The sequence below is a fragment of the Erinaceus europaeus genome, chromosome 7, assembly GCF_950295315.1.
Source record: "Erinaceus europaeus chromosome 7, mEriEur2.1, whole genome shotgun sequence".
NCBI classification, from domain to species: domain Eukaryota; kingdom Metazoa; phylum Chordata; class Mammalia; order Eulipotyphla; family Erinaceidae; genus Erinaceus; species Erinaceus europaeus.
Window position 1 is genome coordinate 27827312 of NC_080168.1, and position 17136 is coordinate 27844447.

A 17136-nucleotide genomic window follows, 5' to 3' on the forward strand; every position below is an offset into this window, starting at 1 on the left:
CCCTCACAGAATGGGAGAAGATCTTCACATGCCATACATGAGACAAGAGACTAATCACCAAAATATACAAAGAGCTCAGCAAACTTAGCACCAAAAAAGCAAATGACCCCATCCATAAATGGGCAGAGGATATGAACAGAACATTCACTACAGAGGAGATCCAAAAGGCTAGCAAACATATGAAAAACTGCTCCAGGTCACTGATTGTCAGAGAAATGCAAATAAAGACAACACTGAGATACCACCTCACCCCTGTGAGAATGGCATACATCAAAAAGGACAGTAGCAACAAATGCTGGAAAAGCTGTGGGGACAGAGGAAGCCTTTTGCACTGCTGGTGGGAATGTAGATTGGTCCAGCCTCTGTGGAGAGCTGTCTGGAGAACTCTCACAAGGCTAGACATGGACCTTCCATATGACCCAGTAATTCCTCTCCTGGGGTTATACCCCAAGGACTCCATAACACCCAACCAAAAAGATGTGTGTACTCCTATGTTCATAGCAGCACAATTCATAATAGCTAAAACCTGGAAGGAACCCAGGTGCCCAACAACAGATGAGTGGCTGAGAAAGCTGTCGTATATATACACAATGGAATACTATGCAGCTACTAAGAACAATGAACTCAACTTCTCTGACCCATCTTGCTCAGAGCTAGAAGGAATTATGTTAAGTGAGCTAAGTCAGAAAGATAAACATGAGTATGGGATGATCCCACTCATCAACAGAAGTTGAGAAAGATCAGAAAGGGAAACTAAAGGCAGGATCTGACTAAATTGAAAGTAGGGCATCAAAGTGGTGAGCGGGAGGGTGGACATGAGGCTTCCTGAGCTGGCGGGTGGGTGCGATGGGACACAATCTTTTGGTGATGGGAATGGTGTTTATGTACACACCTATTAAATTGTAGTAATATAAATCACTATTTAATTAATATGAGAGGAGGGAAAATTGATTGTATGTCTAACAAAGGGACTTTTCAAAGCTAACCCAATTACCAAATAATGTGATGGTAACAGTAACTATCCATTGTCTTCTTGAACCCTAAGACAGCAGGAGCCTCACATTTCCACTATAGAGCCTAAACTTCCCCCAGTCCTGGGGCCCTAGGGTAGGGCCCACTTTCCCATATGCTTCTCCCAATTCTTATCAAATAATCCGCTGACTGCAAACTAATCAACACAACGAGTGCCAACCCAGCATGCTTCACTTCAGACTGTGTCCAGAGACTTCAGGTGTAGAATGACAACCCTTCAGCTTCATCACTCGGGTATGACCTTTCCTTTCATAGTATTCTCTAATTCCATTCCAGGTGGTTCACTTCTTAACAAAGTCCCAAAACCTAGATATAGACCAGGTTCCAGGAGACAGAGCATATGTTCACACGTACCCATAAACTAGGGCAAATATATACCTGAAAGCAGTAGTACACTAGAGTTTGCAGTGAGTACCCCCAACACTTCATCTCCACTATTCCAACCATTGGGTCCATGATTCTTCAACAATTTGTTTGACTTTGTATGTTAACTCTCTTTTCAGCCACCAGGTACCAGATGCCATCAGGATACCGGCCAGGCTTCCCTGGACTGAAGACCCCACCAATGTGTCCTGGAGTTCAGCTTCCCCAAAGACTCACCCTTCTAGGGAAAGAGAGAGGCAGACTGGGAGTATGGACCAACCAGTCAACACGCATGTTCAGCGGGGAAGCAATTACAGAAGTCAGACCTTTTACCTTCTGCAATCCACAAGGACCCTGGGTCCATGCTCCCAGAGGGATAGAGAACGGGAAAGCTAGTGGGGAGGGGGTGGGATATGGAGACTGGGTGGCGGGAATTGTGTGGAGTTGTACCCCCCCATCCTATGATTTTGTTAATGTCTCCTTTCTTCAATCAATCAATCAATCAATCAATAGAAAAAGAGTATGTTGGAGGTTGGGTGGTAGCATACTGGGTTAAACACACATAGTGTGAAGCACAAGGACTACAGCACATGGGTCCCTGTTCGAGTCCCCAGCTCCCCATCTGCTGGGGGGGGGGTGTCGCTTTGTAAGTGGTGAAGCAGGTCTGCAGGTATCTTTCTTTACCCCTTTCTGTCTCCCCCTCTCTCTCAATTTCTCTCTGTCCTATCCAGCAACAATAATGGGGGGGGGGGAATATGACCATCAGAAGCAGTGGATTCATAGTGCAGGCACTGAGCCCAAGCAGTAACGCTGGAGGCAAAGAGAGAGAGAGAGAGAAAAGTCTGAAGTCTTCCTCCGCTCATCTATCTTCTACCTTTTGTAGACACCAGTCATTCGATAGTTCATTCAGATTCACTGACCATGAGACTACTTATCTACTCCTCTAAGATGTCTATATGGAACTGTACAACTTTTTATACCATTTATTTATAGGAAACACAGTAATATATAAACAAAACAATAGGTACTTTCTTTGGGTTAAAACCAGACTCCCTATGTTATTCTGCCTGTAAATTTTCATACTTTGTGCTAAATTTGTTTAAAAAACTTAAATATACTCTTGAAAAATGATGATTTTATGGAGACAGTCATCAAAGTAATGCAGTGAACTCAAAGAAAAGTTCTACGATTAAGTAAAATACCCTTAACAACACTGTTTCCATACAGTATTAATCATACCTTAGAGGACTGTGGTTTCCCATTTTCATAGTGAATCTCCACATAATCAGAAGACAGCAGACCACTGCATAGGAAGAAAGAAAAAAAAAAACAGTGATTTCTGCATCTAAGAAACTGATATTAAAAATTATCAGCTCGATAAATAGATGTGAAGGGTACAATAAACCATATGTAGCCACTTTGCACAGGAAGTATAAAACAGGTTGTGAAGGGTCTCAGAGGCTATCCAGTAGCAAACCACTTCTTAATCTGTCAAGAAGCTGCCAAGATACAGGTGAATCAAGGGTGAACTCTTTTAAAGGCACTAGTCATCCTTTGCTTGAGATGCTGGCTATCTACTACAGAATACATTGAAAAGCAAGCAACAAATATAAAGGCAAGCAACATGAAGAGAGAGGCCCTGAAAAAAAAACCACCATTAATAAACCCATCATCATTTAAATAACTGGAATTTCAAAGAAAACCAGCAAGGAAGAGTAGAAAGCAAAGTCCAGATAGTCAATAGTTTAAACCCTTCAGACAACATTTTCTCTATCACAATTAATTTTACTGTTGTGCCACAACTGAATTGTAAGGGCAACTGGGTCACTGTTTACTTTTTCCCACATAAACATTGGAATATGCCTAAAATAGACCTACTGACTTTTTTCCAAAATGGAGACCCCAAATCTTCATCTGCAGTATTCTTTTCTTTCGATTCATGATTAGTCAACAATTTGTTCTTTCTTTTATCTTAACTGTTTTTCAGCCACCAGGTTCCAGATGCTATCATGATGCCAACCTGACTTCCCTGGGCAGACGACCCCAATGTCTCCTGGAGCCCCACCTCCCCAGATCCCTACCCCACTAGGGCAAGAGAGAGACAGGCTGGGAGAATGAATCCACCTGTTCAGCAGGGAAGCAATTACAGAACCCAGACCTTCCACCTCCTGCATCCCATAATGACCCTGGCTCCATACACCCAGAGGGACAAAGAATAGGAAAGCTATCAGGGGAGGGGATGGGATACGGAGTTCTGGGAGTGGGAATTATATGAAACTGTACCCCTCTTATCCTATGGTCTTGTCAATACTTCCATTTTATAAATAAAAAATAATGATGATGGCCACTGAACTATGTCTCAGGCACTGTTCTAATGATGATGTAGGTACTAACTCGTTTACTCACAGCACCAACTGAAGGACAACAGTGGATCTACTGTGAGCCAGATTTGTGCCCTAAATTTAGGCCTCCATTTCCTCTGCTGCAAAAGGAAGCTTGAAGCAGAAGATACCTTATGTCCCTTTCTGTGCTGACATTCTATATTCTCTGCTTCTTCCTAGTAGTGGACTTTCATGTTGGCAAATCTTGACAATACTTCCATTAACAGAAGTAAGAGAGGATTTCTACATCATACCAAGAACTACACTGGACAAGTGCTGGAAATGAAATAGCAGAGAAACTGTTTGGGGTCCTCCCTCCGACCCAATCTGAAACTCCCCCTGAAAAACCACCCTGTATGCTTCAGATAAGGGAACTTCCTTATAGGAACTTTGCTGTTAAACATAAGAACACCGTGACTTCTAAGGGACCTTGCCAGTAAACTGCCATTTTCAGCACGCTGTATGAAGAACACGAGCATGCTGAGTGCAAAGGTGAGTATGTTATGTGAAAAAAAGTCTCTAGAGAACATATTTAACACAGCAGACTGCATGGAAACCCAGTGTTAAAAAAGATGGAAATATGGGGCAGGGGTAGATAGTGTAATGTTTATGCAATGAGACTCTTGTGCCTGAGGCTCCAAAGTCCCATGTTCAACCCCCAGCATCACCATTTGCTAGAACTGAGCAGTGCTCTGGAAAAAAAACAAAATGGAAATATGTTCAACAGCTAGTTCCTGACTGGATAGCACTGTGTGCAATAGCACCTTAAAGACCAAACTGTTTACCCCACCCCAGAGAGTCAGCATGTGGACTTACTCTCTTGACTTCCTTGTGCTGGAGCAAGTCTTAGTTAACCTTCTTTGGCCTCTTGTCAATTTCTACTACACAGGTTCCTAAGAACTCAGGTCAACAAAACGCCCCACTGAACAGTCCTGAAGGATGCTCAGAGCTGGTCAATAGAGTGGGAGAGATGTGACCATGCACACCAGTCTTTAAAGAGCTAAATCCCTAGTTTCGCTTAAAGGGACATCCGTGGTCTGAGGCTCCCTTATCTGGACATACCAGGTACTTTTTTAAGGGAGTTTCATGTAGAGCAGGAGGGAGGAGACCAGGTAGTTTTTCTGCTACCTCAAGTTTATAAATAGAAATAAAGCAGGTGCTTACACCTTGGACAAAGTTCTTTGTTGACATTCCTAATCACATATGTGCTCCTGATGGTCTGCACGTGGGGTGGAAGTATGGCCTGTCCACTGACTACATTTTTAAAATCTAAAGCATGGGGGGGTGGACTACAGCACAGTGGCTTAAGCGCATAGTACGAAGTGCAAGGACCTATACAAAGATCCTGGTTCGAGCCCCCAGCTCCCCACCTGCTGGGGTGGGGGTCGCTTCACAAGCAGTAAAGCAAGTTTGCAATTGCCTTTATCTCCCCCTCTATATCTTCCCCTCCCCTCTCAATTTCTCTCTGTCCTATCCTATAAATTTCTTTTAAAAGGCTTCCAGGAGCAGTGGGTTCATAGTGCAGGCATCAAGCCCCAGCAATAACCCTGGAGGGAAAAAAAATCTAAAGCATAGTAAAAAGAGTGACAATTTTTAACTCTGCATATTTGGGAATAACTAGGATGCAAAAACTTTTTTTTTTTTTAGTTCTAAGCTAATTAAGTCAGCTACCAGCACTGTGACTACACATAAACAAGACTGTTGATGGTAACATTTCTCTGAGGAATGCTTCCAGAACACCAAGAGACTGAGAGGTTTCACTAACTGCATTCTAATTACCTTTCTCTACAGGTGATTCGTTATCTTCAAAATTCCCGACTATACAATTACTAGAGCCTGTGTAAGAGCTAAAAACTCAAAACAACAAAGACATTGTAGATTACTACTTTTGCTTGTGATAACAAGCATGCCGGTCATTAATCACCAACTCTGATAAAGGTCACTTTAGTCATCTTATTTTGTCCTCTTATAGAGTCTCCACCACTATGGCTGTACCTACTTCCTATACCACTCCTATGTTTCAGATACTTAAAAAAAGAAAAGCTGACCATTTTCTAAGAACCTCTAACAGATGCTGAGATGGACATAACACCATATGCTCCTAAAAATGCTACCTACTCATTAACTTTCTATAACTCGCACACAGTCCCACATTACTCTTCCCTTCTGTCTGACATAAACCATTCCTGCCTTAAAAGCATTTCTGCCACTCATCATAACATCCTTAGCACTTGTCATGTCCCAGCACCCACAGTAAGCTCTTAATCATCATTTGTTGCATTTGTTGAGTGAGCAAACATCTACCAACATCTATTATAAACCTTGTCAACACTACGTGCTATAAACTGGGATGAGGACTATAAATCTCTGAAACTACAATGAAGCAAAATCAACAACATAAATTAGTGAGACTAGTCATTTCATCTGAAAAAAAATGCTTTTTAAAAATATTTTATTATTTATTGGATAGAGACAGAAAGAAATTGAGAGGGAGGAGGGAGATAAAGGGAGAGATAGTCACAGCACTGCTTCACCAACAGTGTACCTTCCTTCTGCAGGTGGAGACAAGGACTTGAACTTGGGTCCTTGAGCACTGTAATATATGCAGTCAACCAGGTGCGCCACCACCCTGCCCCTCTAAGATATTTCTAATCTCCTTGACAGTGAGTTAATGTCAACTGGATGCAGCCTTATCCATTACCAACAAATCTTTAAATTATTTTGAAAAAAAGACTTTTCAGTGATGCAAAAGTAACAACAAAACTGAAGAACTGAACAGTAAATTGTGTGGAGTGTCCCCATCCCCATCTGGCAGAAAATGTGCAGGTGATCAAATGTCTGTAAGCATGATGATGAGGTATCCAGCAATCTCTGCCTGCAGATGCTCTCCAAGGTTTTTTTTTTTTTTTTTCTTCTCTATCTCTGTAGAATTTCCTTTTGAAAGCAGAATATTTTGTCATGCCAATCTGATATCTTTATCAACAGTAATTGTAGTTCCAATCTTAACTGTCACTTTACTTTGTTCATCAGTCAGGCATTGTTTGGATCTGAAGAGTCAACTTGTGGGAACTGATAAAAGAAAGTTTTCAAGTGGAAAGTTGAATGGTAGCGCAGCGGCTTAAGCTCACGTGGCATAAAGCGCAAGGACCAGCGAGAAGATCCCAGTTCGAGCCCCCGGCTCCCCACCTGCAGGGGAGTTGCTTCACAGCAACTCCCAGCAAGCAGGTCTGCAGGTGTCTATCTTTCTCTCCCCCTCTCTGTCTTCACCTCCTCTCTCCATTTCTCTCTGTCCTATCCAACAATGACAATAATAATAACTTCAACAACAATAAAAACAACAAGAAGAAAATAAATATTTTTTTAAAAAGAGCAATTTTAAAAAAAGAAAGAGAAAGAAAGAAAGATAGAAAGTTTTCACATGGACCAAAACATATGACCATGCACAGCAGTCAACTCCAGGTGAATCAGCACCATGGACATTAGACCAGAAAACACTAATTATATAGAAGAAAACATTGGCAGAACAATTCATGATCTATGCTTTGGAAATGCAAACAGTGAAAATCCAACAGCAAGAATAACAAAATAAAAAATAAACCAAATGGGACTACACCAATGCACAAGGACCTGGGTTCAAGCCCCTTGTGCCCACCTGTAGGGGGAAAAGCTTCACAAGTTGTGAAACAGGGCTACAGGTACAGGTGTCTCTGTCTCTTTCCCTCGCTATCTCCCCTACCCTCTCAATTTCTCTCTGTCTCTATTTATAATCTCTGTCTATAATGAATAAATAAAGATATTTTTTTTAAAAAGAGAAAGAGTCCTCTATGTTAGGATTGTGGTTACTCTCACTATTAGGTTCCACTGTATGTCATAAAACAAGTGTACAATTGCACTAGTAAGAAAAGACTTAACAGGAAGAGAAGGATGAATATGGGATGATATCACTCATAGAAGTTGAAAAATAAGAACAGAAAGGCAAACGCAAAGCCCTTTTTGGAGCTGGAGGTGGTGTATTGCATCAAAGTAAAAGACTGGGGGGAAAGAAGGGGTGGTTCAGGTCCTTGAACATGATGGCAGAGGAGGTCCTAGTGAGAGCTGAATTGTTATGTGGAAAACTGAGAAATATTACATATGTACAAATACATGTATGTATTTATTGTCGACTGTAAATCATTAATCCCCAATAAAGAAATTTTCAAAAGAAAAGACCTAGAATTAAAGCAACCATAAGAGACCATTTTTCTTTTTATTTTTAAGATTTTAAAATTTTTTATTAGTGATTTAATACTGATTACCAAGATTATAAGATAACAGAGATACAATTCCATACAGTTCCCACCACCAAAGTTCCATGTCCCATCCCTCCATTGGAAGTTTCCCTATTCTTCACCCCTCTGGTAGTATGGGCCAAAATTCCTTAAGTGGTGCAGCTGGTGGGAGGTCTGGCTTTTGTAACTGCACCTCTACTAAACATGGGCATTGGCAGGTAAATCCATACCCTTAGTCTGTGTCTATCTTTCACTAATGGGGTAGAGCTCTGGAGAGGTAAGGTTCCAGGACACACTGACAAGGTAATAGACCATTTCCCCAAATCAGTTTGGAAAAAAAGGAAAATAATAGCCAGATCTGACAAAACTATAGAAAAACTGACATTCTGCATATTACTGTTGGGAGTGAGAATAATTAAGCCCAGAGCATAGTTTGACAATAGTTATTAAAAGCTCAGAATGCATGTTTACTCTTCAAATTCATATTAATTTGCATAAATTTAAAAGAAATATTTATAGAAATTTTCTGAGGAAATAGCTAGCCCAGAACAAATACAGAGCACTCAACTATCCTTGGCAGGTGATACAGTTACAAGTAAGGTTTGCATATGCTTTTATAAACACTTAGATAGATGTTAATAACATCATTCAACAAAAATGGTCAATTTAAAATGTTTATTTATGGTTTGGATACAACAAATGATACTCATCACCTAAACAACTGGGAAAAAAATTCTAAGCTCGCCAGATAAAGACAAGACTACAGGGAGTTGGGTGGTAGCACAGTGGGTTAAGTGCAGGTGGTGCAAAGCACAAGGACCAGCCTAAGGATACGGGTTTGAGCCCTAGGTTCCCCACCTAAAGAGGAGTCACTTCACAAGGCGGAGAAGCAGGTCTGCAGGTGTCTATCTTTCTCTCCCCCTTTCTGTCTTCCCCTCCTCTCTCCATTTCTCTCTGTCCTATCCAACAATGACAATAATAATAACTACAACAACAATAAAAACAACAACGGCAACAAGAAGGAAATAAATATTTTTTTTTTTTAAAGAGAGAAAGATAGACACCTGCAGACCTGCTTCACTGCCTGTGAAGCGACTCCCCTGCAGGTGGGGAACCGGGGACTCGGACCTGGGTCCTTACGCTTTGTGCCATGTGCGCTTAACCTGCTGCAAGAGAACAAAACACTGAACCGTCTGTCATCTGTTTACTCCTTATCAGCCGCCTTGGTACTGTTCATGGCATTCCACTGTGGCATTAAGGGTTTCCTGGATGGAAAGCCACTGAATTTTTACCTTTCCATGGCTACTTAGTAGTCAGCAAAATAACCCATGTGGGAAGATACCTGCTTTGCCAAGTACACAACCAAGGTTTGAGGCCTGGAGGGAGGGACTATGGCAACAGTGGAAGCTTCAGTGTTATAGGGTCACTGTCTCTGTCTCTCTGAAAAATCTGACCCAAGTAATGAAATCTGGAGAAAGAGGAGGAAGGGGAAAAGGAGAAAGAAAAGAAGGAGGCTGGGAAGGAGGAGGAGGAGGAGGGGGAGGAGAAGGAGGAGGAAATACTACTCAGATCATTAACTATTTGTACTTGATATTTAAGGGGTAAGTATATATATCTGAATAGCCATTTTAAGTTATAGGCAGGCATCTTCCTTCCACTTTAATGTATATAATGTACCAGTAATAAAATAAAATCAGTGGTGGCAACAAAACATAGAGCAACATATCAATAAGCCAGAGTTTTAAAATATTTTTAATAAATAGGATTCTCCTTCAGTTAGATACTTTTCATTAAGTTGTCTTAAATGTTTAAGTTCAAGTAGACAACCTTGTCCATATTCCCAATTAAAGAGCTTCACAATGTCTGGATCAAAAGGAAGACCTTTATAAGATTCTAGAAAGCAGCCAAGTCCCAGAGGGAATGACACAGAAAAAAAGAGAGAGAGAAAGAGAGAGAGAGAGAGATCAAGCCATACTATTTAAGTTCTTTCAGAGAAACTATTATTAGTTTCATCTTAAAATTGAACATTTTTAGAACACTGATAGAAAGTCTGACAATTATATGAGCCATAGTGCCAATTTAATAAGAACCAACAGTAAGCTTCAGAACTTCAATTGCCTAGGGTTACGATGGAAAGGAAGGAAGAGTGTGTTGCACCAAAGTGAAGGGAACTCTGGGGGTGGTGGGAAGCAGAAGTGCTCAGGTCCTGGAACATGATGGTGGAGGACCTAGGTGGGGGGTTAGAATGTTATGTGGAAACTTAGAAATGTTATACATGTACCAACTACTGTATTTCACTGTTGACTGTAAACCATTAATCCCCCCCCCCAATAAAGAAAGAAAAACAGATGAAAAGGAAGGAAGAAAATGTTATCTGATTCACACTTGAAACAACGATTGCAAGGTTCGCAAGTCACAACAGGAGTGGAAAGTGAAACAGAGAGGTCGACGGTAGCTCATGGCACAAAGCACAAAGACAGGCATAAGGATCCCGGTTCGAGCCCTGGCTCCCCACCTGCAGGGGCGTTGCTTTATAAGCGGTGAAGCAGGTCTGCAGGTGTCTATCTTTCTCTCCCCATCTCTGTCTTCCCCTCCTCTCTCGATTTCTCTCTGTCTTATTCAACAACAATGACATCAATAATAATAATAACCACAACAATGATAAAACAAGGGCAACAAAAGGGAAAAATGGCCTCCAGGAGCAGTGGATTTGTGGTTCAGGCACTGAGCCTCAAAAATAACCCTGAAGGCAAAAATAGAAAAAGAAAGTGAAATGGACTACATTTAGAGAGAAATCCAGAGACTCATAGACAAAAACTCTGGGCCAAGAGAATATTCAGGTGTTAAAATCCATTATATAGAGCCTAGAAATCATTGCTGCATGTAAACACCAGAAAAACAAACAAGAGTCTCCAAACTATCATCCCATACAAAGGGTTTGTACCATGCTGTACCACAGGCCTTCACTTTGTGGACTACATAACAGAGACACTCTACTAAATGTTGTTGATTATGAATCCACAAATCAAGAAACTCAGAAGAAACAAAAGACAAGTTGCTCCTTGTCCATTTATGGACATGCTCCAGTTCAATGAATCGCCAAAGCCTGAGTCTTACAAGAAAAGCTTTGGTACCAGGTAAACAAGATGGGAAGCTTAAATAGTACATGATAGATAGCAAAAAACTGGGGGCTGGGCGGTAGCACAGCAGGGTAAGCGCACATGACGCAAAGCACAAGGACCGCCTTAAGGGCCCTGGTTGGAACCCCCAGCTCCCCACCTGCAGGGGAGTCGCTTCACAAGCAGTGAAGCAGGTCTGCAGGTGTCTTTCTCTCCCCCTCTCTGTCTTCCTCTCCTCTCTCCATTTCTCTCTGTCCTATCCAACAATAATATTAACAACAACGATAGACAACAAGGGCAACAAAAAGGGAAAAAATGGCCTCCAGGAGCAGTGGATTCATAGTGCAGGCACCGAGCCCCAGCAGTAACCCTGGAGGTAAATATATATATATCAAAAAACTTGAGACACTCAGCCTGATTTTTGTCTCTGTCTTTTACAGATAAACATCTAGGAAATCAAAAATCATTTCCAACCAGCCCATGAAGAGAAGAAATACAAGGCTGAAAGAAGAATAAAACCAGATAAAGTCACAAGATGACTCTGTCCTTGTACTGTTTCAACATCTACCCTGAGCCTAATGAAAATGTGTTCTGGACTCAGGTGATAAAAATGAAGTAATCTCCTTTGCTCATCTTAGATGAAACTTGAAGGAATCCTGTTAAGTGAGCTAAGCCAAGAAGGGAAAAATGAAAATCAGACGATGTCACTCATAGGTGGAACTTAAGAAACGATGTCAGAAAGGGGAAACAGAAAGTAAATCAAAGAACCAAACACAACCATCTAGAGATATTTGCGTCTACCTATGTTCACAGCAGCACAATTTGTAATAGCCCAAACCTGGAAGCAACCCAGGTGTCCAACAACAGATGAGTGGTTGAGCAAGTTGTGGTCTATATACACAATGGAATACCACTCAGCTATTAAAAATGGTGACTTCACCGTTTTCAGCCCATCTTGGATGGAGCTTGAAGAAATCATGTTAAGTGAAATAAGTCAGAAACAGAAGGATAAATATGGGATGATCTCACTCTCAGGCAGAAGTTGAAAAACAAGATCAGAAGAGAAAACACTGAGCAGAACTTGGACTGGACTTAGTGGCACCAAAGTAAAGACTCTGGGGTTGAGGGGGAGGGTTCAGGTCCTGTAACATGATGGCAGAGGTCCTAGTGGGGGTTGTATTGTTATGTGGAAAACTAGGAAATGTTATGCATGCACAAACTATTGTATTTACTGTTGACTGTAAAACATTAATCCCCCAATAAAAAATAAAGTAAACCTTGGACTGAGTGTGGTGTTTATTAAAATAAAACAGAAGAGGGAACTGGGAGAACTTTGGGGTCTTGTTGCATGATCATGGAAAAGGATCTAAATCGAGGTGGGGGGGAAGGGGTGAGGATATTTTGTAGACTATCACCGGGAGACCAGAAATTGTAACCATGTGTCAACAACTGTACTGTAATTCATTAACCTCCCAATAAAGTTTTTTTTAAATGCTCTGTGTGTAATACCTTAATGGCTCTCTAAAACAAACAAAAAGAATGAAAATGCTCCTACTATAAATCCTCAAGGACCAGAAGTCAATGTAATAAAGAGAGTGAACTCTCAAGTTGAAGACAAAGACAGGAAATTTCTAATAGCTCCTAATAAAATAGGAAAAGATATGCTAAGTACAAGTTTACTGAATATTTTCATGATCTATTTCTGAATCTTTAATTTACTCAAGTCCTGATTTCAGTAAGACAACACAGATCTTTCCAGGCCTTAAACCTCTTCACAATCCTAAACAAATTTTCCTGTTCTGAAACACAGAAGAATAAACATGCAATCCATCACTTCCTTTGAAAACTGTATTATTACTCTTTTTTTTTTCCTTCCCCTAAACCCAAGTCTCCTGATCTACTGGTCTGTACAGGATGAAGTAGGAGGATTGAGGGCATGTCAATAAAAGCACACAGAGTTTCTTTTTTGTGTGTGTGTGTTTTTTTTTATTTTTAATTTCTTTATTGGGGAATTAATATTTTACATTCAACAGTAAATACAATAGTTTGTACATGCATAACATTCCCCAGTTTCCCATATAACAATACAACCCTCACTAGGTCCTCTGTCATCCTTCTTGGACCTGTACTCTCCCCACCCACGCACCCCAGTGTCTTTTACTTTGGTGCGTTACGCCAATTCCATTTCAGGTTCTACTTGTGTTTTCTTTTCTGATCTTGTTTTTCAACTTCTGCCTGAGAGTGAGATCATCCCATATTCATCCTTCTGTTTCTGACTTATTTCACTTAACATGAATTTTTCAAGGTCCATACAAGATCGGCTGAAAATGGTGAAGTCACCATTTTTTAACAGCTGAGTAGTATTCCATTGTGTATATATACCACCACTTGTTCAGCCACTCATCTGTTGTTGGACAGCTGGGTTGCTTCCAGGTTTTGGCTATTATAAATTGTGCTGCCAAGAACGTATGTGTACACAGATCTTTTTTTTTTTAATTTTTTTTATTTAAGAAAGAATTAATTAACAAAACCATAGGGTAGGAGGGGTACAACTCCACACAATTCCTACCACCCAATCTCCATATCCCACCCCCTCCCCTGATAGCTTTCCCACTCTCTATCCCTCTGGGAGCATGGACCCAGGGTCCTTGTGGGTTGCAGAAGGTAGAAGGTCTGGCTTCTGTAATTGCTTCCCCGCTGAACATGGGTGTTGACTGGTTGGTCCATACTCCCAGTCTGCCTCTCTCTTTCCCTAGTAGGGTGGGTCTCTGGGGAAGCTGAGCTCCAAGACACATTGGTGGGGTCTTCAATCCAGGGAAGCCTGGCCAGCATCCTGATGGTATCTGGAACCTGGTGACTGAAAAGAGAGTTAACATACGAAGCCAAACAAATTGTTGAGCAATCATGGACCCAAAGCTTGGAATAGTGGAGAGGAAGTGTTAGGGAGGTACTCACTGCAAACTCTGGTGTACTTCTGCTTTCAGGTATATATTTTGCAGTAGTTTATGGATACGTGTGAACATATGCTCTCTCTCACAGAAACTGGTGTATATCTAGGTTTTGGGACTCTGTTAGAAAGTGAACCACCAGAGATGAAATTAGAGTATACTATGAAAGGAAAGGTCTCACCCGAGTAACGAAGCTGAAGGGTTGTCATTCCACACGTGAAGTCTCTGGACACAGTCTGAGGTGAAGCATGTTGACGTGGTGGCAATCCTTGCGTTGGTTAGGTTGTGATCGGCGGATGCAATATTACTTGATATGGATTGGGAGATGCATACGGGAAAGTGGGCCCTATCCAAGGGTTCCAGGACTGGGGGAAGTAGGGGCTCTATAGTGGAGATGTGAGGTTCCTGCTGTCTTAGGGTTCAAAAAGACGATTGATAGTTAATGTTATCATCACATTATTTGGTAATTGGGTAACTTTGAAAAGTCCTTTTGTTATGGTTTGCTGTACAGTACCCAGTATCTTGTATATAGCTGTGCTATTGGATTGTTCTGATCTACTTGGTGTAGGCTTTTGAGAGAATCCGCATATCAAATACACAGCCTATATATTTAAAAGATTCAGTTTGTGTTTTGAAAAACTTTGAGACATACAATTGATTTTCCCCCTCTCATATTAATTAACTAGTGATTTATATGTCTACATTTTGCTAGGAGTGTACATAAATACCATTCCCACCACCAAAAGACTGTGACCCATCTCTCCCACCCACTCCCACCCCCCACTGGCCCAGGAAGCTGCATGTCTACCCCTTACCACAGGGTTTTTACTTTGGTGCCCTACTTACAATTTGGTCAGGTCCTGCTTTTAGTTTCTCTTTCAGATCTTCTTACTCAACTTCTGTTGATGAGTGGGATCATCCCATACTCATGTTTATCTCTCTGACTTAGCTCACTTAACATAATTCCTTCTAGCTCTGTCCAACATGGGACAGAGAAGGTGGGTTCATTGTTCTTGATAGCTGCATAGTATTCCATTGTGTATATATACCACAGCTTTCTCAGCCACTCATCTGTTGTTGGGCACCTGGGTTGCTTCTAGGTTTTAGCTATTATGAATTGTGCTGCTATGAACATAGGAGTACACACCTCTTTTTGTTTGGGTGTTATGGAGTCCTTGGGGTATAAGCCCAGGAGAGGAATTACTGGATCATATGGAAGGTCCATGTCTAGCCTTCTGAGAGTTTTCCAGACTGCTCTCCACAAAGGCTGTACCAATTTACATTCCCACCAGCAATGTAAAAGGGTTCCTCTGTCCCCACAACCTCTCCAGCATTTGTTGCTGCTGTCCTTTTTGATGTATGCCATTCTTACAGGAGTGAAGTGGTATCTTAGTGTTGTCTTCATTTGCATTTCTCTGACAATCAGTGACCTAGAGCAGTTTTTCATATGTTTGTTAGCCTTTTGGATCTCCTCTGTAGTCAATGTTTTGTTCATATCCTCTGCCCATTTTTGGATGGGGTCATTTGCTTTTTTGGTGCTAAGTTTGCTGAGCTCTTTATATATTTTGGTGATTAGTTTCTTGTCTGATGTATGGCATGTGAAGATCTTCTCCCATTCTGTGAGGGGTCTCTTTGTTTGTTTAATAGTTTCTTTGGCTGTGCAGAAGCGTTTCAATTTGATGTAGTCCCATTGGTTTGTTTCTGCTTTAGTGTTCCTTGCAATTGGGTTTGATTCATCAAAGATGTCCTTGAGGTGTAGGTGGGAAAGTGTTTTACCAATGTTTTCCTCTAAGTATTTGATTGTTTCTGGTCTGACATCTAGGTCTTCGATCCATTTGGAGTTGAATTTTGTTTCTGATGAGATAAAGTGGTTCAATTTCATTCTTCTGCATGTTACAACCCAGTTTTCCCAGCACCATTTATTGAAGAGAGCCTCCTTTTTCCATTTAATCCTTTGGGCCCCCTTATCAAAGATTAGATGTCCATAGGTGTGGGGATTTATTTCTGGGCTTTCAATTCTGTTCCACTGGTCTGGCACACAGAGTTTCTAACACACTGGTCATGTTCTATTTCCTAACCTGCAAGGTGGACTATAGGAATGCTCATTTTAGCCAAATTGGTAGCCATATGTGGAAGAGTGAAACAGCATCATCATGCATAAAAGTCAGTTTAAAGTGGATTAAAGATTCAGATTTTAGACCAGGAACCATAAAATATATGTTAGAAAACACTGGTGGAACAATTTAGATATGTCTTCAGGGATTCAAGTTCAATAGTAAGGAAGCAAATGCACTAAATGAAATTAACCTGAAGGAGAAAGATGAATATTCAATGGTCTCATGTGTAGCATATAAAAAAACAAGCCAGAGAAAGAGAGGTCAAAATATAAATAAATTGTCAATGTATTTCAGCTAAGGAGGAAGGGGGCTAGGAACCTGGTACCTAGTGGTAGAGATGTGAAATTCTATCTTTGAAACAAGCCTTAAAAAACAACATCCTGGGGGCCAGGCGGTAGCAAAGTGGGTTAAGCGAACATGGCACTAAGTGCAAGGACCAGTGTAAGGATCCCGGTTCGAGCCCCCAGCTCCCCACCTGCAGGGGGGTCGCTTCACAAGCAGTGAAGCAGGTCTGCAGGCTTCTATCTTTCTCTCCTCCTCTCTGTCTTCCCCTCCTCTCTCCATTTCTCTCTGTCCTATCCAACAACATCAATAGCAATAACAACAATAAAACAAAAAGGGAAAAAAAGCACAACATCCCCTCAAAAAGAAATGTAAATATATGTATATACTCCTGCTCCATTTTAAGGATATGCACCTACTTACTTTAAGAAGTAAAAACAGGGGCCGGGTGGTGGCGTATTTGGTTGTGTACATATTACTAGGCACAAGCACCAGTGTTCAAGCCCCTGGGACCCAACCAGCAAGGGGGAAGCTTCACAAGCTGTCAAGCAGTGCTACAGGTGTCTCTCTGTCTCTCTCCCACCCCCTCCTTCTCAGTCTCTCCCTGCTTTACCAAGTAAAATAAA

At 41.2% G+C, this 17136-nt stretch overlaps 1 protein-coding gene across 4 annotated transcripts in view; it reads right to left on the reverse strand.

The window, feature by feature from the left end:
• ADAM23 (ADAM metallopeptidase domain 23) overlaps positions 1-17136 on the reverse strand; it is a 215902-nt gene that overhangs the window by 105215 nt on the left and 93551 nt on the right. For all 4 annotated transcript variants that reach the window (XM_060194041.1, XM_007520191.3, XM_060194042.1 and 1 more), the window contains exon 4: positions 2635-2698. In XM_060194041.1, coding sequence (XP_060050024.1) covers positions 2635-2698 — 64 coding nt within the window. The remainder of the gene's footprint in view (positions 1-2634; positions 2699-17136) is intronic.